Genomic DNA, 27,672 nt, shown 5'->3' on the forward strand with positions numbered 1-27,672 from the left:
GAGGGTTCTGCTAAAAGTATATTTTCTATATATTGCCAAGAACAAAATAAACACACATTTGAACAGTTCTTTGCAGCATATTTTTTCAGTTTTATTTATAAAATCAGATGCTCCTTTAAAGTGTACAGTTAAAATCACAACTGTAAATTCAACCACAGCTGAATATTGTTTCAATAAAATACTCCTACCAACTGATGTAAAAATTCATTCAATTGTGATTCAAAACTGGATTGAGCTGGAAGATAAACTTACCAATACATTACTCATTCAGCAAGTATTTACCACACTGTAAAAATACATGAGGGTCCCTTCTGTTCATAGCAATGCCATGAAAATATCTGCACAACAACTCATCTTTTAAAAACATAATTCTACATTTATGAATACAACAACAACAAAAAAATTGCCAGCAAAATCCTCTGAGGGTTTCCAAACTGCTGACACCCCCACAGGGGGCAGTAACTGCATCAGTGCTGTACCAGCATGTTTTCCCTCTGACCACTAAATAAGTGATTTTCCAAGCAGCTCTAAACTGTCTGCAACATTTTGCCAGGCAAAACAAAGCCACAGAAACAAAACAGCAGGTGTAATTCAAGCTGCAACACTCCCTCCACTGGCCTTTCTGAGCAGAAGTGCATCTTGCTGTGATCACTCCAGCACACTACAGAGACTGAAAGATGAGTACAAGCTGAAGTAACAACTGCCAGTTCCTGAAAACTTATGGAAATGAGGTCAAAGGCTTGATAAGGCATTTCATTGCAAGATGAAGTTGTGGTTCTAGCAGGGTAAAGAGTACCTTGGGAAAGTTTGGGGTTTTTTATCCTAAGGAGATAAAACCTGCTGATTTTGCAGCCAAGACCATTTGATTTTTGGGCAAATAATTGTCTTATCATCACACAGCACTGATTCATCTGTTCACTCCTCTTACATTATTCTCCTACACCATAATTTTTTCATAATCCAGGAAATGTGTAGCCTCAGAGAAGGGATCCTGCACCTAAGATTTAGCCAGGATTACAAACTTGGAATTCAAACTCCCAGGCACATGAATTTTCATTATATATGGCCAGAGGGTCTGTGGTATTCACAGCAATTCAAAAACTGTCTGGGCTGGTGCTCAATGATTCTAATGGGCACAAATTCACAGCAGCAGGGAGTACAAGAAGGGTTAACATCTCCAAACAAGAAACACAGGTAACATGATCAGGTTCTACAGAACCTCGAGCACTTGCAGCAAAGACAGCACAGGATACAGCAAGTGAAGACTCCCAAATTTTACTCCTGAGTTTTGAATAAACTGTGGGTATGCACCTTTGTGTCTCTGCCTCTTTTTATACAGCTGGGATGATAATAGTCATCTTTTTGACATGTTCATGGACCTATGGAGCAAAAAGCATTATTCAAGTGTTAGGTACATATTGCCATTCTCCTGAACTAATTCTCTGTTTTACCAAAGAGATGACATGTCTGCCTGCTAAGACATCACAAATCAGCTCATTTTCATACTTGGGAAATAAACAAAACTTTCTAACTCAGGAAACAAAAATAATGTACACAAAAGAGTCTCCTGTTATCATAACTTTCCTTCTGGCCTAGGGTTCCAAGCAATTTTGAAGGACACAGCTGCCCTTAACTGAAATATTCAATTCAATCTATTTCACTAAATCTCAAAATGCATTGAAGCAATCATATTAATTTAAGCACAGTTAAGTAGAAAGAATTCAAGTGAATAAGTCTAATTTGACAGATAAGTTAATTAAGAAGCTTCCCAATCAAGAAAGAACTCTTACACAAAGTATCTGATTACAAGGTTTAGAGCAAATATTTTAGGCAGCGTGCTCATAAAGCAGAATAACATGTTTGGAAAATGCTGTAAAAAGACTAGGAAAGGTGTAAGATATTGCCCACATCTTCCTACTTGAATACATGACCTGCTACATGTAAACACCTACTGAAGTCTGTTATTTTAAGAGGTGTTTGAAATTTGAACACAAGCAGTACTGAGGATGTGTGGACCTCTGCTGATCCACAACACAAGAAATAAAAAAACAAGTTCAAGCTGAAAAAGCTGAAAGACAAAGAAATGTAGCTTGAGAATAAATAGAAACCAACAGGTATAAACAGAGCAAGCAAAAACACTGATAAAATCCAAAATCCATAAAAAGAACTCTGCCTGAGCCAAATTAGCCTTGAAAACTCAAAATTCTGTAAAAATAACTTTCTCTAAAATAAACTTTCACAAGAAAGATTATCACTGGATTGACTTTTGCAAGTAAAGAAACCTTTAGATAAATATAGTTTTCCTTCAATGACCTGCAGATCACAGTATTTTACTTGAAGCTTACCAGTAACTGAAACTAGAGAAATGAAAATATTTCACACAGCAGCAAAAGGATTACACAGAACAAAAGGGTAAATAACGTGTTACATTCTAAAACTCTTTGCTGAGAAAGCCAAGGTGAGTAATAACATCACAAGGAAAATCTGATTACATCCAGCTTGATAAACAGAGGGGAAATCAGACAAAATTTACAAGGGTTTCAGCCAAGCATGTCCTGTTTGAAGAGCACTTTGAGACATTAATAAGAACAAGTCCTTTTACATACTGGAAGTGGTTACCACATTCTGAACTACAAACTCCTTTTTAATCCATGGATTTCAACAGCCAGAGACTCCATTACAATGAAAGAGGTTAAATCTTATGCAGGAAGGCAACAGTGCTAAGAAATAATGAATATATGGTTTGATGCTCAAGTTTACCTCCACAACACGTGAGTTTTGAAAGCAGAAGAAATGAAATAAATTCTTTTTGGTTTTGGCATCACCACAACAAAAACAAATCAGAGAAACTGCTCAAATAATTTCCTATTTGTTATGTCTGGATTCAACTCCTCTAACCACTCAACAAAGAAAACATTAAGATAAAAACCCATCTTCCCAAGTACTACCAATATTAGATAAAAGATTGCATGTAACTACTTTAATTGATAACTACTTGCCTTGAGAGAGAAAATTTTCCATGGGTCTGTTTTTAAAAAGCAGAGCCTGTGAATGATACTTTTGGGTTGGTTGGGTTTTTTTTAATTGCTGGCTGTAATTTCATCTCTGCTGTATTTGCAAACCAGTTATCCTTAATTAATTTATACATCTGTCTTGATAAACACAGCTTTAAAATCAAAAGCTGTAAAACAACTTGACTCCAAAACACACATCACAAAAAACATAGGGAATAATTTGCTTTTTTTCCACTTCAGTTTACTTCTTTTCGATGGGCACAAGCTGGCAAAAGGCATTTGATGCAGAATAACCCAGCCAGTTTCAGCTGCTCTTTAAAAAGCTCACTGGATTCTCAAACCAGCTACTTCAATTTCAGAGCCTCAGATTATTTGGATCTTTAGTTTAGACCTTTATATTGAACAAAAATGAAGAGTACTGTAGCTGGGCTTCAATACATCCATCTTGGAGAGTAAACATGCTCTGATCAGTAGGTTCATCACCACAGGTTGTTAAACACTGCATCTTTTCACACTTACTTGCTAACTTCAAAAGAACAAACACCCAAACCAAAAAAATCTTTGTATTTTGCTCATCATTGAGCAGTTAAAGGTTACAAACATAACCCATTCCATGAGGTCAGAAAGTGAAAGAGCCTCCCACTGAAAGATTGTCTTCAGAGTCATGCCAGGAGTGGAGGGGTGATGGAGGGAGATGGAGTTTCACGTGTGACTGCTCATGTTGGTAACAGGTGGCCAAGGAGATCACTGCTGGCATGGAGCAAAGCCAGAGGGAACAGGGTGGGAATGACACCAAGCAGTGGCACTGACACAGGGGCTGATGTCCTCAGCGTGGCAGGGCTGGAGGTGGCTCTCCCTTGTTTTCCAAGCTGTCATCAGCCACTGCAGCCTCACAACTTCCTTCCCTGCTGTCACACGTAACACAGCCCTTTGGAAAGGAGCAAGAAATAGTAGTTTAAATTCTTTTTATGAGTATATTTCAAAGGGTCAAACCCTATGGAATGACACATTGCAATCTCTTGAAACTTCTCACCAACGGCGTGAGACCTCTCTAAAAACAGAGATTAATTATACACCTGCCATTTGCCTTGCCTCAGAGATCAGTTAATTTGCTTAGTGGAACATGCAGTTCTACCTTGGAGATAAAAAGGCATGTGGATTCCTTGAATTTGAAGACCTTATCATTCAGCTTTATAAGCAAGCTCCTTATTGAAGGTTTGGACTGCAGCCTGAACAGCAACAACACTGACCAACATAAACAGCTAGAATATTTTTCTTGTTCTTGAGAAATGGTACAATACTGAAACAAACTCTCCAAACAGAAGTCCTGTATTTCTTGCTACTGTCAGAAGCCTGGTTATATTTGCAAAATCACAATCTGCACTGGAAAACATGACTTTCTGCTTAGGAACAGTTTCAGGACCTTAGATAGAAAATAGTGATATTTACATACCAATACATTTCCTAACATTTGAGATTATAAACATACAACAGAATTTTCCACACAATCACTGGACCTAATTTTGCTATCTGAATCAAACACAGAGTTCTTAACCACAACAGGGCACATGTTATCAATGAGGTATTAGGAAAACAAAGACTAGTTTTCTAGTTTTGTTCCATAGCCAAGGACATACATGTCTTAGTTTTTCTTCTCTAAGAATAAATACCACATCTCAGAACACCACATTTCACAACCCCAGCCCAACATGCAATGCTAAAACAGACAAGAGATTTTTCTGGTGCACAAGTGCATTAACACAGGCTTAAAATTTTCTGTACAACACTGAAGCTCTAAGTCTTTGTGGGACTAGATCAGTCTTGCCATTCTCCATAGCACCTGGGAGCCCTTTAGACTGATTAAGACATTCTCTAACACACATCAAGGCAAACCAGAAGCAGTTTAGCAGAGTGCCCAAGAGTTATACCAGCTAAAATAATGAAGTATAAGATTGAATGAATGAATACACCTACAAAAAACTAGTTATTTTGTGTTTCTTACAATTTCAGCTTCCTGAACATACCTGATCTAATGTTTACTGATATCCCAGCATTACATGCTATTCAACTACAGCAACAATTTTAGAAGAAAAAGAGCAAAGGATTTAATACCAAGAGAAAAAACCAACTCTAGATGCCTTACAGGAGATCATGACACCCATAAGCCAGCCCTGTAAGATGGCCCTGGCTGGAAATGCCTGGGCTGGCCAAGGCAGGAGGGACCTGCAGCTCCTTTCCTCACCTGGGTGCTGATTTCCAGGGGCACAGTCTGGGTCCTGATCCACGAGTGCACCTCTGCAAGCTCCTTCTTCTGCCCATCTGTGAACCAAGGCTGCTGCTTCTGCATGACTGCCAGCTTCTCCAGATCCTGCTTTAGAACTTCCTCTTTGATTCTGCAGGGAAGGGACACCTGTGAGCACAGCTGTAGTACACAAGCAAGGCAGGCACTGACATTGTGAGAGTCTCTTCACCACAATCCATGGCTGAAGCCTAAACAGCATCAGCTGCTGAAAGGGAACTGTATTTCATACCTTATTTGCTTTGTAAGGCTGCTTTCAACACTGGGCTCACAGTCTGGGGTTTGCTTGCTGTTGGTTTTGTTGGAAGTTTTTCATTGTTTGGTGTGGATTTTTTTTTTTTGTTTCATGGCTTTATGTGGTGCTTTTTAAAGTATGGAATCCAATTAAAAATTATATACATATACATATATATATATACATATTTATATATATATATATAAGTTAATTACAAGCAACTTGCAAATAACCTGTAGTTTCACCCTTTTATGCATTCTAAGTACAGGACCAATCCCATTAATAATAACCAATCCCATTAATACTTCAGCAGTAAAGGTTACATGTTACCTTATTTTAACAGACAGGGAAATGGGAAAAAAGTAGATAAAAGTAAGTAAATAGCCAGGCCTAAACTGCACCAAAAATCTAAGACACCTTGAAATTTCATTGGTATGTGTGCTGTTTCCACAGTCTCACTTTAATCCTGTAGTTCCATGCACAATTCCAATCTACATGTCAGAAATTTTTGATGTTTTCCAACCTGTTTGGCATTTGGTAATTCATTAGAAATCTCTCAGGTGTGTGATCCATCATCACCCAGGATGACTCATGCTTCGATTTATAAGCTGTCCCTTTTTCTTCTGCTTCCTGATTCTCCTCTTCTTTGGAAGCTTCAGAAGAATAATTACTGGCAAAATACTTGCTGCTTTTCCCACTACCTGCTGAGAATGACCATAAAAAAAAGAAAAAAAAAAAAAAGGCAGATGCCTGGAAAATCCCAGTAATTCAGCACAAGTGCATCACCCCCAGTGTATTCCTGCAAGTTAATTCTGTAATACAAACACAAGTATTCCCAGATGATTGCTCTAGCAATTACTACCTGTTGAGAATTCAAAGATAAAGTGCATTGTCTCAAATTATTCAAGATCTTCAAAGCTCTATTCAACTTTTCTCAAAATTAATTGGCTCAACTTCTCTGCTACTGAGAGGTCCTGCTCTGGGCAGATTCACCTTTAGTCAAGTAAGATGTAAAGTAGTGTCTAATGCAGACAAAAGTGATAATGAGAAAAATGAAGAGCGACTTCCAGGTTGAAGGAATAGCTTCTTAGACTCACATTTCCAACTACAGTGACTGAAACAAACTTGGCTTCAAACACTGAAGGCTGGTGAGAAGTAAAGGCTTGGATGGATTTCCCATCCCCACTACAGTATCCTGCTATTAATTCTAGTTAGCAAGCCATCTAGCACCAAATACCTAAATCTTGGGCCTCCCTACCTGTGCCATGACCAGAAGTCTCGTTGAAGCTAGAGCCTAAAGAACCAGATAAAGCTGATCCACTGCCTGATGCTGCTGAGCCTGAACCCAACTGTGAGTCCTCCAACAAGGAGCGGTCAGGAAATTCAAGAGCAGCAGTTTTACCATTATCTTCTGGATCATTATCCTGGAGACAAAAAGCAGATCCAACACATCCACAGAAGTTACATTTAAGTATGCAAAAGGAAACTCATGCAGTTATTGCATTTGTCACATGTTGACCAAGTTCTCCTATCAATTCAACAGGTTTGGAGGTTTTAGCTCTGAAAATGAGTGGCGGTTTAGAACTCAGGATAACATTCTTCATGGGTGAAAATCAACAAGCATCTGAACTCTAGTTTACTGGTTTTCTGCTGTAGATCCTTCCCCAATTTGTCAGGATATTGTATAGTTGCATAAAGTTAACAATTTCTGCTGACAAGAGAGGAGTCAGTTCCCTTCACATCCTGTTAGATGGCATGAAGCAGCCATACACATCAAGCAAAGGTGCACTACAGGGAAAATGAGAGTCTTCCCCTGATTCACTATGCGAAGCAACTGCTTCAGCAGCTCCAGGTACACCAGCTCCCCTTTCAGGACCCTACCCTGCAGTTTCAGCTGATCCAGCCTTTCCAGCCCAATCTGGATTCAGGAGGCAACATTTTTTTCCTTGCCTGCAGAGCTCAGATTCCTGCCTCTGAGTTTACCGCGGAAGTTGGAGAGGCCTTTTCTATGCCCATGTTTGGAAACCGACCCACACGGATCCCTGTTCTTCTTTCATTAGCTGCATCCCTGGGAGACAGAGGGAGTAATTAGAAAAATATCTTCCCTTTGTTTTGGTTCTCCACAGAGACTGTGGGACTGGGTGAAAAAGGATGCAAATTGCGCAACGCTAACCGAGTTCCACATGCATAAAAGCCCCAAACCCCAAATTCTAGCTGACAGTTCCATTGAAAAGGCTGCTGCCAGAATGCTCAGCAGAAGCAGCTTGTGGCAGCCTAGACCAGAAGATCTCACATTTTTGTCATTTACTAAGTGCCCACACTGTACTGGTACAATTTCCCATAAGCACAAGTATAAACTGCTTTCTCCATCTCCTGTGCTATTTGTGACCTGCAGCCTACATAGCACAGCCAACAGAAAAAGCAGCTAACAAAATCTGTGTCCCTGACACACAGATCATCACCACTGGTTTGGTATCAGACCACTGTGAAAGTCAGTTTCTCCTCTACCTGAAAAACCTTTGTTACTTACGTGTTTATCTTCTGCATGTGGCTTAACATCAGCACTAATGGAAAGCTCCATAGGTTTTGGCAGCTCTTCTTGAAGCAAATTCAGCTGAAGTGGGGAGCTGCTCCTTGAGCTGCTCAGCAGCAGGGCTTGGTCACACTGGCCCTCTTGCTGGTCCTCCACAGATGAGTGAGGAGAGGCTGGAAAGGGCTGATCCACAGAGCATGGTGCTACAGGTGATGGAGCACAAGGAGGGGGTGCTGGAGGTAACATGGTGCATGGATATGAAGAGGGGGGATAAACACACTGAGGGCTAGGGAGAAAGACGTGTTGAGGCATCTGAGCATACATGGGGACACCCTGAAAAAATACAGCCATAAATGTGCCTATGTTTGGGGGATAAAAGACTGGGTATGACTGTGGTCCACAGCATAGCTGTGATGAAGACATGGACTGGGGTTGTGATGAGCGAAGGGCAAGCTGCTCTCCTCCAGAAGAGGCTGGAAAAGTAGACACTGGGTTCAAATAGGCAGGAAATCCCACAGGAGGATGGACATTCAGATTGGAGGAGCTCAGATAGGACACTTCTGAGGGAGAGAACAACTGTTTCTGACTTGTTCTCTTCTCACATGGAAGACTATTTCTATTTTTACTAGTAGAGTGGCTATCTGAGCACTGTCTCTGAGGTTTCTGGCGCTTGAATTTTCCATGTTTTCCTTTTTTACAGTTAGCTGGGCTCATCTGTTTTGAAGGGGAATCACCTGAGGAAGAAAAATAAACATATTCACTGAAATGAGAAAACAAGGAAAAAAGAGAAAAAAAAAAAAAAAAAAAAAGAAAAACACCTAGATAAATGACTGTGGCTTAGCCAGAGAGCTGACTTTCCTCTGGATAATTCTTCCATAAACCAGTGATGGATTTGCTGACATATCTACAATATTTTCCTTCATGTCATCAATTTTCTTATCGATCACTTTGGCTTATCCCAAGCAGATCTTTCATGTTCTTGCAGGGGGAGGCAACAAACTACCTGGGATTTGCAGGCTTTACTGCAATAACTATCTGCTTTGTGAAAAGTCTAAGACAGCAAGATCCAAGAGTGAGCAGATTTTCTGTGTGGGCAACCTGCTGTCATATCTTGGCAATCCAAAGGAAGCATTCTGTAAGCAGCCACAATAAGACACTCACTGAATTATACAAAGCAGAACCAGACTTCATGGCCAGGTTGGTCTTGTAAATCATTTAACAATTCTTTATTTCTCAAAGCTGCTGCCTACCTTGGCCACAGGAATGTCTGTTGTTACTTCCACTTCCTTGTTGAAGGTAAGTCCTAAACGGAGAGAGCAAGACCCTCTCTCTGAACTTGTCCACATAGTTCTGCTCCTCCTTTTGAGTGTGGGCTGACAACGTCTCTTTTGTCAGCCCAACTGGCCTAAAGTCCTCGGGCAACACTGTGAGACTCTGAGCATTCACAGGAGGCAGCTCGATTTGTTCACTTCCAACAGCAGCATCCTCCATCGTAGTCACTTCTTTGAAGAGGGAAGAAAACAAATCACTCTCTGCTCTGCCCTTCTGGTGTCAACTACCACAAAACCCAGGGTGTTAGGCAGAAAACAACCTCATCTGAGCTACTGAGCAGAGGCATGGGGAGAAAGCACCCTTTCAACTCAAATATAATTAAACTAGCATCAATTGAGCAAATTACTTCGCATGGTCTGGAAAACTTCAAATTCACTTTGAAGTCAGAGGCACTTCTTTCTTCATATTTTCTTAGTAAAATAGCAGCCACATGATTTTTTTTTTTCTTCTTCTTTGTGCATTAAAATGAAGTAACAGTGGCCCCATAGTAATTTTTATTTGAATTCTCAATGGCCAAAAGCACATTGCATATACCTCAAACAAAACAATGAAGTTCAAGGGGAAAGGAAACAGTGTAGTCTGTTAAAACTATTTTACTAAAATACCCTAAAAACTTCCAGGCTCAAGTTTTTCTTCACAGCACCCTGAGAAGTACTTGAATATTTCAGAATTCACATTCATCGAAGATGTATCTTAAAGGAACAAAACTTTCTCACCGTGTACTTCAGGCTGGAAACATTGTGTAAATTGAAATATCAATCAGTGTTTTGTGAGTGTGAACAGTACCTGATTCAGGGTGTGGGACATGCACTATAGTGCTGCTGTAGCTGCACTGGCTGGTGACAGATATGACACTTGGAGCCTTGTTGGACAGGGTCAGGTCTGCCAGAGGAGCTCCCACCATGCCTGCAGTTGTCTGGTCTTTCAGCGTCTCTTCCAGACCAGCAGATATTGGCGTGTGGGACTCAACTGCTGACAGCATAGCAGTATCTATTGGCAAATGACAAAGTTTCTACATGGAATTCCATTCCAAGCACTCTGCTCCCAATTCATCAAGTCTCACTGGTTCAGAAATAACCAGTAACTATGCAGACTATTAAATAAGACAGTGTTATATACTAAAAAAAGTATTTAAATGCCAGTGCAATGTCAGCACATAATAAATGTGGCATAAAATGAGTGAGCAACAGAAGGTTCATTTAACAACAACAAACAAGAGTTCTTTTGATGCATTCAAAGACTGAACATTTTAGCTTATGTTTAACTGGGAGATCTAGGCAATTTAGGCAAATATTTACTAAATATTTCTTAAAATACTGTTAGCAACACAACAGCTTGAAAAGTGGACAAACTCTGGAACACACAAAAGTGACATATAAAAAAAAACCCAAATCAGTTTTTGTGGTTCTAATATGATGGTCAGTACACTTTGTGTTACCTTCCAATGCCCTGACTTCCTGCTGACTTTGCTGGACTTGTTTGTCATCTTCTGAAGATGACGATGATGTGTTTGCAGAAGATTTACATTTCCTTTTCAATGCTGGAATACTGCAGCTCTCTAGATATCTGAAATGAAAGCATATCACAGGAAGCTCTCTCTACTTTGGGGGGTGTTTTTCTCCATTTGGAGAGACAAACATTTGAACAATCCAAACTGGAGATCCAGAGGTTGTTAACTAGTATTTTAAATTCACTGCAGGAAGTTCTGGACATGTATCTGCTTTCCAAGGAGTATTTTAAATAAAATCTATCACTCTTTAAGGGGGGCGGGGGGGAAGAAAAAAGAAAAAAAGATTACATTATCCACTGGGTTAAAAAATACTGACATTTTATAAATTATATCAACTTTCTGTTTTATATGGATGTTCCCACAGTGTGTAATGAGAAGACACTGACATATTAGGACCATCAAAATTCACCTAAATTCGTATTGTACCAATGACAGATGTCAACAAATAGTTACAAACAGAATCTTAGGTCCTAAACTTTTCTTTACTGTGTAATTCAGATTGGGCAATCCATCCCAATGCTCAGAGAGGCAGAAAACTTTACAAACAATCCCAAATTTATCTCACAACTCAAATGCCAGGCAGTTTAAGGCTAATGCAAACTACTTGGATATTTACTTTCTACCAGTTAATCTTAAATTTGTATCACTAAAATTTTTCATAGTTTATTACCTGATGATACTATCAACACAATTGATCTGCTGATAGGAAGGAACATGAGGAGTCTTCTTTGGATCATCATAAAATGTGTTTCCTGGTTCTGTGCTATCCCCTCTCAGTGTCTGAAGAAAACAGGAAGCAGGGTGCCTCTTCCCTGGAACGGAGGAAACCTTTAAATATTCCTCTCAAGGGCATCTAAACACTACCCTCATACAGATATTATATATATATATATATATACACACACACATATACACACAGGTAACTAAATATTGTAAACTAAATAATATACAAGGACCTATGAAGAATAGCTCTCATTACAAAGTTACTCTGCATTTTTATCTCAATTTATATGTTTTGAGGCGTGGGAAGGAGAGGGGGAAAGATGCCTGAAAAAAGCCAACACCCCATTATTTAACAGTAATTCACAGTTTTGTATATCATGAATACACTGGCCACAGTCCTATCAATATTGACAGTACAGTCCTCTAGGACAACACCAGCAGTTAATTTTAATAGAGACTATCACAGAGCAAAATGCTTTAATACAGATTCCTATGATATCTGAGGGAGAATCCAGGTTTCTCCATACATTTGTGCCACATACAAACTGCAAATTATGTGCATTAATATAACATGAAGCACTCAGGAACTAAACCCCAACTTCAGTGGGAATTTGGGCCATATTGTTCAGCCTATGATTGTTTCTAGGAGCTCACATATAAGTAACCAAGGGGAGCTTCCACACTACTTGCTACAAGCACATGTGCATTTTCACTAGAAAATATTAAAGTATAAAAAAGAAGTTTGTTAACCTAGAGAAAGATATGTTCCTCCATATTTCAAGGAGGAGTTAAAAAGTTATTGCATCTGCTGGGGTTATTTTTAGGGATGTACTGGGGAACTTGTTTGTTTGGGTTTTAAACAAAACAAACTTCTTCTCATGTCTAGGCCATGCTTAAAAAATGCTGTCTAAAGTTCTCCAATGTAACACACAATAGCCAAACTCATGGCTACAGATTTATAGGAGTTCATGTTACCTTAAGGATCATAACTACACTAACTTACCTCCCAAAACTTCTGAGCTCACAGCCTGTTCATTTGCATTCTGTGGCTTGCTCCTTGATGCAATGTACAGCTGCTGCCCCAGGTTCTTTATTCTGTTGACATCTGCACAAACTTGTTGCAATGTCATCTTGAGACACATAAAAATGCAAAGTCAGAATAAAATGAGCACAAAGAGGCCACAGGAGCTGACTTGGATACTTGTATTCTTCAAATTGAAAGGGAACAGACTATGAGCCTAAGCCTGGTATCTATTGGTATTTGTAAACTTACTTAATCCAATTATCATGGTTAATTTAAGTAAATTAAGAATGATAAAGCTCAAACAGCCTCAGCATTTGAATGTTTTAATACCCATGCCAAGCACTGAATGTGAGAATAAGCTGATGACTTACTCAGGAGCCTCACAAGGAAATAAGGTATTTGCAATGCTTGTTTTAGGACAGCACTACTTCCACTCTCTTCTACAGCAGTCAGCAAAATTAAGAGAAAAAAACAAAAGCCAGCACTCTATAATCAACCAATTTAGCTTGGACATGGCTTTATTCTTCCCACTTCAGTAAAATACATGATGAGAAGCACATATGTACACAGTAAACAATTTCATTTTTATAGGTGCATTTTCACTACTCTGCAGGCAGTGACACATTTATAGACTTACTGGTTCCTGTGTTTCCTCTGCACAATTCCCATTGGAGTCACTTGAAGATGCTATGCTGATGTAGTGCTCATAAGAGCCACTGCTTCCAAGGCTTCCATAACCACTGGAAACATTGCTGTGAACTGGCTGTATGAGAGGAAAAAAAAAATTAAAAATCATCCTTAGAGAACAAAGTGAAGGAAACAACATAGTTTGCAACACAGAACTTCAAATAAACAGACAATCAAGTGAAAAGTCAGAATGTGTCTGGGCTCTACCACTTGCTTATGGAGAATTCTCTACCACGCTTCAAACTGTTTCAAGATGCAGATTTACCTTTCAACATAAAAGACTTGGCAAAAATGTCAAACTGATTTTTTTTTGTAATGAGCTGGGCCTGTATCCATGTAGAAACTTCCTTCCAGACCTTTTAAAAGACCATCCTCAAAACAGCCCACTAATCAGACTCAAGTTTCTTTAGCCTTCACTAAGAAGGCCAGCCTGTGTTCTGAAATTCTTTTGCCTTCTTTACCTGCAGAAGCAGTTTGTAAATTTGTCCTTGTAATTCTCTAATCTCTTTCTCCACGCTGCTTGTTTCTTTACTTCTTGGGGCAAAGACATCTTCATTCAGAGGGCTTCTGGAGAGAGCCAACAGTATTTCATTGTTCATTTTCATGTGATGAAGAAAAGATAGCTACAAACACTTAGAACAGATTCTTAATTGATTTTTGATTATTTTGACTGTTCTGCTCAGTCAACACAGTGGAATGTCATCTGTCCCCAGAGCTGCTCTAAGAGCAGGGAATCTCCAAAGAAGTCAATACACCAGCAGAGACACCAGTTAAGGCTGACAAGCATTTCTGTGTCCTTCACTCAGGAGGCAAACTCATACCCCATAAAATCTTGTACAAAAGATCACTTTGCAAAGTCAGAAGGCCATTCACAAAAGCCATTTTCTTTAAGAGAATCCAGGTAAAAAGGCAGTCAATCATATTTTTAAATTTCTTGAAAACTAAGAAGAAACATCTGAAAAAATAATTTATATGTTCAATACCAACTGCATTTTAAAAAGACATTTCCTTGGTAAATATTTAAATGCTGTATCGAGTAAATATACCAAAATAAGGTCAATTACTGGGTTTTTCTGGTGAGCATGAATGAATTTCAGGTAATTATTTGTTAAAGTGATTAATTTTATGCTGCTTTTTAGCTTTTGGTCATCTAAAACTGGTATTTTGATTTGGACATCAACTATATGCAAAAACCTGCTGAAATAAAAAGCTAGTTTTGCCTTTTACTTCAAAGTAATTCACTTATTTTCACTCTTAATAAACAAGACTAATGCTGTTCTGTAGGAATGGTCAGAAGACAGATGCTAGGCTGTTGTCACATCAGCAAGAGCAAATGATGTCCCTAGTTCAGTACTTAGACTGTTTTGTTTTGCAGAGTTATCAGTGAAAAGCTCTTTATTTGATCAATTCCACAAGTGACTTACGTCCGGACTTTGTGTCGGCCAATGATGAACACAACTTTCCTGCTCCAAGGATTCACAAAACTGGACCAGCTGGTGTCCAGTATGACATAATCCCCATTTTGAGTACAAAATCTAATAGGTAAATGTTCAAAAGGGGGTTGGCCAGCAAATTTCAGTACTGGAAGAAAACATAATCAAGAAAGAAGGTTTAGCTGACATTATGACAGTAGTGCAAGCACAAACACTAATGACTGGGGTTCTTAAAACTTTGGGATTGAATTTGCTTTGATCTCAAACTGACTGCACGAGTTAATTAGTTAATTTTTGTCTAGATTACAGATCAGTCACGTGTCAAGCAATATGATAAAGAATCATAAAACCAACAGAAATTCCTCTAAAAGCAGCTCTTACTTTTCCGGTGAATAGTGATCATCAAAGGACGATCTTCTGGGTGCAAATACATCAGTATGGATGTTCCAATTAAATCCTGAGGTAAGTAACCCAACAAAGGCACTGCTCTGAAACCCAAACATTACCACAGGTTATAATATAATTTTGACTATTTCCATCCTTAACTCTTTGCTAATCAGTGAAGTGCCCATGCACAATCTACAGTGAAATTAACTAAAGCACCAGAACATTTCCCAACCCATCTCATAATCCTGCACTTTAATATTGACACATAAATACCCATGACAAACATTTCTGTGTCTGGAGATTTAACAGATATTCACATTTGCAGGCAGTTTTGTGCTGGTTTACATGAAAAGGGAAAAAAAAGGTATCTTCAAGATAACGAGTCAAAGGCACAATGTCAGTAATTATGCTCATTTTCCACTGCTGATGCTACCACAGCTCCCTATTGCCCTGGATAAGGAAAACTGACAGCAGTTCTGTTTAACATGTGTTTTAAACCATCTAAAGAGATCACATCTGTGGAGTGTGAGGTGTTTTCCACAAGTGGACTAACACAAAACTGTTTGGTTTCATTACATATTGCCAATTGCTCAGTTCAGCTACTTTACTTGGGTCTCCAGCAGCATCACTACATTATTTTTTCTACCTCTCCATACATACCTCACAGGTCTTAAAAACTCAAATCTCTTACCTGTCATCTATGTCCAGAAAAACACATCCAGGGGTGTGTGTGGTGGTGAATATTCTTTTATCCATAGGAATTCGAGGAGCTAATAGAAATAAAATATGCACTAAGACAGAAAACTTGGGCATTACTGTTGCTCATGATATTTACTGGTTCCTAAACTTTATAATTGTTTGCTGCTTTTTAACCAGTAACTCATAGAAATGTTACATAGTTTTAGGTACTACAGACTTCTCTCAAAAACAAAAATAACAAGTAGAGGTCAAATGCTTTGGGGCCTGGCAAAGGCAGCACAGATATTCTGGATTTGCATGCATGCACACACAAGCTACAGCTTACACAGGTGAGACTACCCAAGCACAGGCTCTAAACAAAGGAAGGAGACTTTCATACACTGCGTTTTTCATTGGCTTGGATTTTTTCCTACTGGAACCTTCTGACTTGCCTTCATATCCAGAGTGGATTTTCTCAGCCAAAGCTAAGCAGCAGGACTCGGCATCCACATGGACAGAAGTGCACACGTGGACCAAGTATGGGGTGATTCGGAAGGGGTAACAACGTGCTTCTTGTTCTTGATCTTTCCCACCCCTGAGGAAAAGCAAAAGGGATTAACACCATGGTTTCAAGGCTCTCATACTGTGTGCCAGGGCTGAGAGCCCTGCCCAGAGAAGTTATGCTGAGCACAAACCCAAATAATCAGGTCCTATGCACAACTCCTTTGAGATCCAAGGTCAACACACTCAGCAACACTGATCTCCCTCCAGCTGAAGTCAAGTAGGTGTTTTGTCTCCAACACTTACATTCAGAGACAGTCTAGAAATACTCCTACTCTAATGGTTAAAGATTACCTTCTAACTCCCAGTCCAGGTCTACTCACAAAACCCACTCGTTCAGTTTTGTGCTCTCCTTCAAGCTAAACAGTTCTTTTCCTGCTTGGTTTATTCTGTACCACTTTTAGGAAAAAAAAATTTCAAACATCTGTCTCCCTCAAGGTTACTTTTCACAGATCTGTGTAAGAAAGACTGCTCCAGACTTGGTGCATTGTTATTCTTTGACTATCTTCCATAAGAATTTGTCTTCCTAGAATGTTTTTGAACGGTAGCAGCACACAATGTTCTTGATGACATCTTAGCCACAGCTTTGTAACAGCTGTGGTAACAATTTGCACTTTCCATTGTGAGTACCTTTCCACCTGTTATAATTTCAATATTGTACCCAGCTCTTACAGAAAGAATTGAGTTACATTTTTGAAGATTACCATTTACACTAAAAGTTACTTTCTTATTGCACACTTAGTTTTGTAAAATGTTTCTAGAGAGAAGCAAGTGAAGTGAGTGTCATAAAAACTACTTCTGACACTTCTGTCTTTGGGAAAACAAAAGATACAAATGGAAATTGGATACAGCAGAAGTCTAACTCATAAAAAAACATTTTCTTACTTAAGCCTAGAGTGTGTGCCTGTGAAAAAATATTTTTACTCGTAAAGCCAACATATTCAAAAGATCTGTTACATAAGGAAAGTAGAGACAGATGTTGTACAAAAACATGGAGAAAAACTGTTATAAAATGAGAAAAACTGTTATAAATTAGTTATGTATCCAAGGAACAGCTCCTCCAACCTAACATTGCTATCTGTCCTGCTATATTCACTTCAGGTGCCCTTACATAATTCAAGAGACAAAGGTGGTTTAAGAGCTAAGGTTGTTGAAACACATGAATGAATCAATAATCAACTGAAAGATGGACAAAGTGTCCTGTCTGCTCAGAAGTCAACAGTTCCTACTGAAATCCAGAGATCAATGAGTCTGGGACAGAACTGCACTGAAGACTGAAAGCCAATCTCAATTTTTTCCCTCTTTTAGCTCTAAGATTAGTCAGGTACTAACAGACAGCATTCACAGCAGTAGCAAGTCAGGCTTCACAAGCCTCAGGAGTCAGGCTTCACAGTGGGACTGAGGTGACTTGAGTTTCCATTAAGGCTTCTGCTCCAATCTCTCAAGCAATCTTAATCTCAAGCAAACACTTTTTGCCTCCACTCTCAAACAGTAAAAGGGGAAGCAGCAATTTCTCACAAGATCATTCTCCTGCATGACAGTACTTAAGGAAACCAATAGGCCCAAGAGAAAAAATGTATAAACAGTTTTCCTTCTGTCCCAGTGCAAGTTTATGCATCACTCTGGGCAAGATGTTCAAAATGTGCTACTGGATGACAACAGTAAACACAGAAAGCCCATTCTGTAGTGGAGTTTCAGGAGCTCACACTGGTCAGCTATAACAACAGAACAGTTTCTGCTAGTGCTGTACCCCTTGTCAGCCTTCACAAAAATAGAACTGGAATAAAGCACTTACCTGATCCTGCAGAAAAAGGATTTCACCTGGGCATATTCATACGGAGAGGCTAATGAGATGAACACATTGAAAGTATCAGCTAATATCCTTCAAAAGGTCACACCTATCAAAACTATGTTAAACTCTGCATTCTCCAGACTTTCTGAGCAAGACTGAAGTTTCACAACCTACTTTTTATAAGCTACTGAACTGTCTGTTCAACAGTCTGCTCCTACCTCAAATGTTATCTCTTCTTTCTCTAAGAGTGAGAGTCCACTCACTCTTAGAGAAATCACTGACCTAGAACTAAATTTAGAGGAAATGCATATGAAAAAAAAAAAAAAGGAAACAAATCAACCAACCAATCAACACACAAAAAACAATTTTCTCCAGAGCATCACTGTGAAAAGGAAAGGTGATATTTCCTGGTTTTATGAGCCAAGTACCAAAAACTGTATACAGGCAAGAAAACCCTAACTCCACTGGGGTGCCACTGCTCTGCTGGGTAGGCACAACACTGGCATCCAAGTTGTGGAATCCCTGGCATTCAAAACCTCCAGATGTCTCATATCTTTTGATACCAAGGACTTTGGACTTCTCAGAACTGATGCCAGAGCAGCCCCATGTCAAGGTGGGCCAAAGACACAGCCTTGGCCTCCAGGCTACATTTGAACTGCTCACAAATAACACAGGACTCAAAAGTCTCAGTTCAGACACATCCAGCACTAAATTGCAAATCAGCTTAAAACTTGGGTTTGATGAGCTGAGAGTGGACCATAAAAACAAAGCACCTAAGCAACCATGAGGTGTAGATTAAACAACTTGAAGCTCACAATCTGACTTATTTTCTTTTTAAAAAGCAGCAGTATTTGGAATGAGTAAGATGATACATGAAACAATGCAGTATGTGCCTTTTATTTACCCCAAGTAAGACTTAAGCCTTTAGGAGATTAGCTAGGGCTGGTCCCACAGCCACTCGTTTTCAAACTGAAAAGGAGCATATGAGGCTGATGCACATTGCTAGCATAAGCATCTCAAATGAACGACTCTGTCCTCATTCTGCAAAGACAGAAAGAGCATCTACACAGATTTACACAAACACAGAGCATTTACAAGCATTGCCATGTCCCACCTGTTTGACTTTCCATGTTCCAAAGGGGCAGGTGAGACTGATCAGTGTGTGTGTAGAACACACTCACATCCTGAGGGACAAGCAGCTCCACAAAGCGGGAGGAGTCCAACACTTTCTTCTTACAGTTCAGAATAGAAGCTGCCTGCTCAGAAATATGCACTATGCGTCCAGACAGCAAAGAAAACACAGCCACAAATGTGTCCTGGAAAACAAACATTAAAGGCAATCATTGCCTGAAACATGGCAGTGATAACACAAGGATAAAAAGGAAAACAGCCCCAAAACAAACAACCAACCCCAAACCACCACACACCACAACCTCAGGCTGAGGTTCAAAGCTGTGTTGGGTAGTGTGTGATCCACTACACTCTCCAGTGCTGCAGCAGTGTACTCAAGATTTACAAATGCTAATTACACTGCATTAGTCTTCTCAAAACGATTAATGCTTGTCTTTGCTCTGAATGACTGGTTATCACTCCACACACTCCTCCACAAATTTGAGAGGATTCATCACAATTCCACACACAGAAACATTCTGAGAGCTTTCCAATATTTTTTTGCATTTTTTCAAGCATTAGCAGTATTTTTGATACATCATCCAATAGTACTGAATTTCAAGAAACTCTTCTTTAAAGCAGAGTCAGAAAGTATGACATCTATTGCAAAACACGAGAAAAAAATTAAATGCAGAGTACAAATAGAAACCAAAAGTCCCTCACAAATATGGATCTGATTGGTTTTAAATCTTTCTCTGTCTCAAGAGATTACTCTGCTATAAATAAATTCTCAAACAGCTATTTGTTGTTTCTGGTGGAAAAAAAAAAAAGAAAAAGAAAGTATTTGTTCACTCACTATCCCTGGGTACTGACACAGCACAGATAAGATGTAGTCTTGATTTATCTTTAAAAACCTGAAGGTCTGTCTAGCTAAAATTTAAAGGCCTTTCAATTTCACACACTCTATTTCCACAAAACAATGTTAGGAGACTAAGTTTAGTGAAATTGAATGAACTCCTTGAGTGGGCCTGAATTCTTACAGTGTTTTTTGGAGTGTGTTCAGATGCAACTGCCACCAATTCTTCTATGCTGTATGTCACCACATCTGCCTGAAACACTCTTCGGTCATTCAGAGCCTGGAAAAAGTCATTGTTTGCTAATTGAAAAAAAAAAAAAAACAAACAGAAAAAGCAAAACAAACACAAGGAAGTCAGTAAGGAGACTACTTTGAAAATATTTCTTACAGCCCTTGTACTTTTGTCATCTTTTTGGTGAAGTCCAAGGTGGGATGAGAAGGTCTGTGTAGTGACAAAGGGAAAAGGAATACTGATTATACTACTGGAGCAATCTCATTTTGTTACAGAATACAAGCATGAAAAAGCAATACAATTTTAGCTACTTAGTTCTGTGGGGAAACACAAACTAACCAATAACTTTTCAAAGTGGGATGGGAATACCATTTTAATATACATAAAGTTACTATTAGGCACCTCTTAAAGAGAATCAGTAGGGGGTATCTCAACAGAAGAGGTAACACTGTTGCTTAACAAAAAACTAGCAACAAAGCCACAGTGCTTCAGAAAGTCAACTCTTTTCTGGGTAACTGGAATGGATAATTTAAATGCAACTTGTTGCCACACACATCTATGCACACCATGCTGTTCTCCAGGTTTTCTCCACACGTACCTTGGACCTGCTGGACACACTGCAAGGCATAGTTGAGAGCACTGATGGTGCTGGGCTTGTTAGAACTCCTTTTCTCCTCAGGCAAACACCTTTTCATTTCTTGGATCATCATCATCATATCTCTGTGTGACTGGCTCCAATTCAGCTGCTCACTGTAAAACACAGGTTAAACTTCACCAGAGAACTCTGGTGTCGATTGTTTTATTACTACCCAATTAAAATTACTCCCTAAATTAACATTTTATGGGAATGACTGCAGAGTCATGTAATATCCAGGAATGTCCTAACCCTCATTCACTAAATTTCCTTCTCACTTCTTTGCAACTGAAGTTTTTTTCCTCTACCTTGTTCCTTCCCACCTCCAGTGTCATGGATGGCAAAGTCACATTGAAACCACTCAGCTTGCTAAGATGCCTAGCAACTAAAAATGATGATGCTTACTCTAGCTTTTCTAAATAACACAGGTATTAAAATAATTAATAAATGCTGATTATTGATCTCTCTAAGGTTTTCGAGCCTTGAAGGCTGTACCTGGTTATAAGCATCTCAGGGAACCATGAGGTCCTCAAAATACACCTGATGAAAAGATTTCAGGCCTCATGACTTCAGAGTCTTCGTCATACTTTTTAGCTGTTGACTTCAACAGCTGCAGAATGGTTAACAGATAAAATCTCCCTCTCCTTACATTTGCTCATTTCACGGACTAAAAGACAAGCAGTCAATATCCTCAAATCACAGATTCTAAACCTACAGATAAGATATGAACCCCATTTTTTTAGTAACATTTTTCCAGGCGACAGTGTCATTAGTATCGTACTCTTACTATATAAATCATTACATAAGTGTAAGTATTGCGTGGTAACTTCACAAGCCTGTCCAACGCTGCATACATTAGAGCTCTTTAACTCTTTTTTAGATTAAAAAAAAAAAAATTGCTGAATTTCCGAACTCTCACGAAAAATGTCATTTCAGTAATTGATGTTTTGGTACTGCTAAATATTCATTAGCTGAGGTACACATCTAAGCTACCCAAGGGTCCCTGACGGGCACGGCTCAGCCGCTCTCAGGAGGCGGCACAGCTTACCGGAGCTGCGGGCAGCTCCCGCTCACCGCACCTGCACACGGCCCGTGACCGCCGAGCCCCGCAGCCACCGGGCCCGAGCAGCGCCCGGCTCCCCGTTCCCCACCCCCGCCGAGCGCATCCCCGCGCTGCCCGGGTACCTGTTGGCTTTTTTGCCGTCGGACTCGGGGCTGTGCAGCTCGGTCCCGCCGGGGCCGCTTCCCGCGCACGCCGCGCACCGAGCGCCCGCAGCCCCCCTGGGCGCCGCCGCCTCCCGCCCGGCCCCAGCCCAGGCCCGGGCCGCGCCGTGCTCCGCGCTCGCGCCTCGGCGCTCGCTCGCGTCCATCCCCGATCCGCTGAGCGCCACAGCACGGGGGGCATCGGCTGCCGCGGCACCTGGGCACGGCCGGACCCTCGGCCTGCGCTACGAGCGCCGGTGCTGCAGGGAGAGCACGCGCCGCCTCACGGGACGGTGGGAGGAGCGGTATTCCCCCCACCCGCTCTCCACCGAGCCGAGTGGGCACCGGGGCCGGGGCCGGGGCCGGCTCCGCGCTGCGCCCCCTCAGTTCGCAGCTGCCCAGCGCTAAAGGGCTCGGCGGCCTCCGCTTCGCCTTCCCGCCCCTCCGAGGCCGCGCCTCTCCCGCCGACCCCGGGCTGTGCCCGCTGCGGGCCGGGAGCGCCCTGAGGGGCCGCGCCCCCGCCCCGCGCCGTTACGTAACGCGGTGCACGCGGCGGCCCCGCTCCCACACACCCGCGCCACGTGCGCCGCGCCCCGCGGACAGAGGAGGAGGCGGAGGCGGGGTCGGAGCCGCTTTATTGGAGGAGACCTCGCGCGGGAGGCGGGGCCCGCGCGGGCGGAGGCACCGCCCCGCCCCTCACGCGGCGCCGCACGCGGCCCCCGTGCGCGCGCATGCCCCGCCGCCACGTGCGGCCCCGGTCACGCCTCTGGGCGTGATCGGGGCGAGGGGCGGGGCCGAGCGGGGCGGGGCCCCGGTCATTGAGGCACCGTGAGCTGTGCTGGTTAGTAATTAATGACAGGAGTGTCTTAAGGCCACCAGTAAAGTTAGTTAACATCTCGGTAATCAAAATAGGTTTGCTTTAAACAGCAGTAAACGGGCTGAGAAGGCAGCAGGTTTGAAGTGGAGAGGCTGAAGTAGATTCCCAAAGGCACCTTCAGTTGAATTGAGTTTCTTCTTGTAATTCATGAATACACACTCCAGACTACAAAGAGAAGAAAAAGGCTGGATGATGTCCTTCAGCCCCTCACCATAACAATCCTGCCTTTTAAGAATTTAAGATAATAGAGATAAATCCTCCTTAAATCCCTTAAATCTAAGAATTTGCCCATGTTGGCTTTCTTAGTTGTATTTTTCCCTTGCGCTTGCACACCAGGACTATGTCTCTGATGTCAATGGTTACTGCTGTGCTTGTTACTGTTACAGCACAAACTTAAAAACTTTGTATTCTCCTTAAACCCTTGGCAATTACTTGAGGACTCAAAGACAGAACGATTCCATACCTGGCTCTCTATCCTAACCCAGTGTTAGTCTTATTTCACCAGCAGGCAAACCTCTGCTCAAAGGCTCCCTGGTACAGCAGTGCACTCCTAACTGCCACAAAAAAGCAGGAAGCCAAGGCAGATGATAACAGCTCTCAGACAAGGACAGAGTGTGGAATCTCATGTTACACTTCCAGAGCTGTAAAATAAACCCAGGTCTGTTCCTGGTTTCCAAGCCCTTGCTATTTTCACTTTCACCTTTGTCACCCTCACTTGTGGTTGAGATTCCAGTACTGGGGCTCCCACATTATCACAGTCTGCCACTCACTGCATGCAATTGCTGTTAAATCCATCACTGCTATTTCAAATTCATGTTGGATACACTTCCATCTGAGTATCCTGCCTTTGCTTAAACTGTATCAGTCAGCAAATTAACAGTATCCATTCCAAACCTAGGAGAAATCCCCATTTTGGGCAAACTTACCAATAATGATGATGATGATAATGACAACAACACCTATCAATATTGCCCACATCTGTGAAAAAAAAGACATACAACACTTACTACACACCATCAACAGCACCAAGTGCCCCTCAGGGTACAGGAAAACAGCCCCTGCAAGGGACTTTCAGCACTGTTTGTCAGATCTAACGTGGCAAGCAAAGGTTCTTCAGTCAGCTAGCTCAATCCACTACTAGCACTCAGAGATGGCAGGCCATGCACACAGGCACACAGAGCAATATGGGTTTCTCCACATAAAGCCTGTCCCAAGTGAATGCACAAGCTGTTCTGTTACTCACCAAAGACGATTCCAACCTTTGGCAACAGCTACAAGTACAGGAGTCTGAGTGAGCTTCTTCCACTTTCTAATACTTCCCACACATTAATTCAAGCTATGCATTTTTAGCCTTTTCTCCCTGTTTCTCAAAGCCTCAGATTACTGACATACTTCCCCTCTGGCCGTTATCAGACAAGATCCTGCCTAGGGCAGCACAGCCAGCAACACAGCTACTTGTTACTTTAAAAAGTAATGCCATGCTTTAAAAACCAGATGCTGTGACTTAAAAAACATTGGCTAAATGCTTTGTGCCTTTTGAGACACAAACTGTGACGGTGTTCCAGGCACAGTGCAGGCACACAAGCCAAGGTTACCTTGCAGTTCTTCCACCAGTACTTCCTCTTCAGCTTGGCCGCGCTGGTCTCAAACTGGGAGGCCCCTGCTTGCAGGGCATCAGCTCGGTCATCCAGCTCTGACAGCTTCTGATCCCGCTCCAGAACCTTGTCCACATTCACCCTCATGATGTCCACAACCTACAGCAGTTCAGTGCTTACAGTGAGTGACCACGCAGTGCAACACAGCCACAGACAGTTCCACAAGGTAATCAATGTTTTCTCAGAAGCAGGAGCTATTATCTTTTAGTATATGCAGCCATAAGCTTAAAGAAAACTACGAGATCCACCTGTGGCTAAAAGCCCTGAATGCCTACTTTAAAAAGTCAGTTGTGGTGGTCCCAGCTGTGGGTTTCTCTGGGTCTGGATTGAAGGCACTGAGACAGCAGTTCATGTTCAGACTCAGGTGTTTATTATTTCTTATCAGTCAAACAGTCTCACAGCCATGAACTTGGCAGCTTTTCATTACAAGGCACAAAATGCCCAACGATCTCTTGTTACAAGGTCTTTTAAGACTAAACTATCCAATTAAGAGCTGACACCCAGATTATTTTCCCTTTTAACCCAAGAACTGATCCCACAGAGCTGCAATGCAGACTTTTCTGCCCAATTCCAAAATGCCACCCAAACCCATGGATGAGGAAGAAGAAGCATGAAGAAGAAACCCAGGACAGCACCCTGTGCCCTCCACCTTGCTGCCATCCACAACATCCTAAAAATCCCAAACCCTCAATTTCTCACCCAGTGGCACACCTGCACTGCTCTCTATAATCTATTTCACACTTTTGTGGGTTCCAGTCTCTCTTGAAGTCTGGGAAACTTTCTCCATGGATGAGGGTCAGAGTCAGTGCTGCCCTGGGGGTCAGGGCACCCCAGAGCAGACACAGAAGCATTCCCAGTGCCCTGGGTTCCAGAGTCAGTAGTGTTAGCATGCCTTCAAAGCTGGGAAATAATTCCTGACTTGCTTCAGAAGGAGTTGAGAAATATAAACATGATAGTAAACCATGTCAAGAAATACTTGCCAGCCAGCCTGGCTTTTGGATTCCAAAAAATCACATTTGGTAGCCAGCTCTCATGGCTACTGATGAGAAAAAAGCTTGTTCTCTGTAAACAAAGGGTTTTGTCTTTACTTATGCCAAATCCTCAAGCACCAAGACTGCAGCTAATGTTTGGACACTGGGAACCTCTCTTTGCTTCCCCTTCATATAATGAAGGGAAAACTGCTTTGGAAAAAAATATTCCTTCCAGGATATTTTTCCTTCATGTTTCCTGCAGGAAGAGAATGACACTCCTACCAGACCAGACTTTTACCTCATCTACTTGGTGCTGGGTTTGCTGAAGCCGGCGGTTGCTGCCAGCAGCCATGTTTGAGCTCCCGGGGACATTGGCTGACCTGCAGTAAAGAAAGGCATCATTACACACCTGACAGTCCTGAAAACTGGGAACTTGTGTCCTTGTAATAAACACAGGGCAGTTTCTTACTGGAGAAATGGTGTTTTAACAGCTAACAGTGGGTGCAAGCCATGCAGTGTCCCAAACATCTTGCCTGCTGTGCTAAGAGGCAGCAGTGGCTTTGCAATGAGGCAGGGGACAGCTCCAACAGTGCTCCAGAGGCCTCAAAGAGGGATCAGTTTGGGCTCAGGGGTGTTCTTTCTTTCCCATATGAACACAAATACTAAGCTTCAAGCAACAGTAGTTTACAAAAAATTAAATACAAAAACTTATTACTTATAACTATGTGATTTCCCAGCGATGCTTCTCTATTCTTTTGAAATGGTTGATATGGAGCAAGAGAAAGCACCAGAAGGAAAAAGTATTTGTAAAATACAAAATTTACCTTTGGTCAGCTTTGAATTCATAACAGAGTTCTTTTTACCAGCTACAACACTCTGCATCTTTATAATGGATGCAAGAGCTTCTGTACATACTCCTCATTACCTTTTCACCACCTGGTTTTTAATGTGTATCTCTAGAACTATCTGCACTCAGTTTCCTTTTCCATGTTCTTACTTCTTTCACATCGGCGCTTGTTTGTTTCATCCTGGAACTCCGAACAGCCAAGTCCGACTGTTTCCTGTATTTACACATTTGCACACTGGCTTTTAACTTGCACGTAATGAGTTCAGGCACAAAGCGGGAGCCAGGGCAAGGCTCGGAGCCGGCCCTGTACAGCACAGGGTCACTGTTTTGGTGCTGCCGCCACCCTTCGGTGCCGCTTCAGTGCCAGTCCCAGGTGAGCAGCCTCGGAAATGACAGCGCTTCCTGCGAGCTTCCAAAGAGAGCAACGCCCGGTGCCCGGCAGGCGCTGTCCCGGCAGGGCGGGCCCCGTTCTCAAGCGCGCTCGGGGCCGCGGGACAGCCAGGCCTGCGCAGCCAGGGCCAGCGCCCCAGTCCCGGCCCGAGCAGCGCCTCAGGCGGGGCGGCCCAAGGCACGGCCGGGCCGGGCCTCGCCTCCGCCGCCGCGGTGTCCGCCCCTCCGCACAGCCCTTCCCGGAACCCCCGTCCGCGGGCCGGACCGGGCCCTGCTCCCGCCGCCGCCGGGCCGGCCCCGCTCCCCAGATCCCCCCGCTCTCCCCGCACTCACATCCTGGCGGAGGGACGAGAACGGGGCCGCGGCGGCAGCGCCCGGGCGGGTCCAGCGGGAACTGCGAGCGGCGCCCCGCGCTGACGAGTCACGGGGCGGGGCCCGGGGGGGGGCGAGGGCCGGGCGCGATGGGCGAGGGCCGGGCCCGGGGCAGGCTCAGGGCGGGCTCGGGGCTGGATTGGGACCGGACGACTGGGCTCGGGGCGGGCCCGGGTGGGCGGTCTCAGGAGCTGGATGTGACCGCGGGCGATTGCTCGTGGCGGACGCAGGGCGATGGCGGGGTCAGGGTGGCGGGGGGGGCGGGGCTCGGCGGGGCCGGTCGCGGCCGTGGCCCCGCAGATGCCGCGCCTGTTGGC

The 27,672-nt window shown here is 42.4% G+C and overlaps 2 protein-coding genes across 9 annotated transcripts; both read right to left on the reverse strand.

Moving 5' to 3' along the window:
• Positions 1-66: 66 nt before the first annotated feature.
• Positions 67-22,438, reverse strand: PER3 (period circadian regulator 3). 7 transcript variants are annotated; one of them, XM_050982321.1, is made up of 21 exons: positions 22,226-22,438; positions 21,005-21,156; positions 20,359-20,474; positions 19,323-19,524; positions 18,212-18,260; positions 16,308-16,450; positions 15,869-15,947; positions 15,172-15,278; positions 14,782-14,938; positions 13,819-13,924; positions 13,308-13,433; positions 12,650-12,776; positions 11,594-11,735; positions 10,852-10,979; positions 10,200-10,403; positions 9,332-9,580; positions 8,079-8,815; positions 6,807-6,972; positions 6,072-6,252; positions 5,257-5,407; positions 67-3,942 (listed from the first exon to the last, which is right to left on the reverse strand). In XM_050982321.1, the coding sequence occupies exons 1-21, from the start codon at positions 22,408-22,410 to the stop codon at positions 3,841-3,843; spliced, it is 3,609 nt and encodes a 1,202-aa protein (XP_050838278.1). In that variant the 5' UTR covers positions 22,411-22,438; the 3' UTR covers positions 67-3,840. The 7 variants fall into 7 exon arrangements, 6 of the variants coding, with proteins under 6 accessions (XP_050838278.1, XP_050838279.1, XP_050838277.1 ...); XM_050982322.1 differs by having other exon boundaries at positions 6,072-6,249; positions 9,332-9,583; XM_050982320.1 differs by having other exon boundaries at positions 9,332-9,583.
• A 671-nt stretch (positions 22,439-23,109) lies between these two features.
• Positions 23,110-27,496, reverse strand: VAMP3 (vesicle associated membrane protein 3). Of its 2 annotated transcripts, none has more exons than XM_030233705.2 (5): positions 27,317-27,496; positions 26,045-26,126; positions 24,716-24,874; positions 24,047-24,098; positions 23,110-23,285 (listed from the first exon to the last, which is right to left on the reverse strand). In XM_030233705.2, coding segments are annotated over exons 1-5 (315 nt in total). In that variant the 5' UTR covers positions 27,319-27,496; the 3' UTR covers positions 23,110-23,265. The 2 variants fall into 2 exon arrangements, with proteins under 2 accessions (XP_030089565.1, XP_009093849.1); XM_009095601.4 differs by lacking the exon at positions 27,317-27,496 and adding an exon at positions 26,744-27,224.
• Positions 27,497-27,672: the final 176 nt, after the last annotated feature.

The sequence above is a fragment of the Serinus canaria genome, chromosome 21, assembly GCF_022539315.1.
Source record: "Serinus canaria isolate serCan28SL12 chromosome 21, serCan2020, whole genome shotgun sequence".
Taxonomy (NCBI): domain Eukaryota; kingdom Metazoa; phylum Chordata; class Aves; order Passeriformes; family Fringillidae; genus Serinus; species Serinus canaria.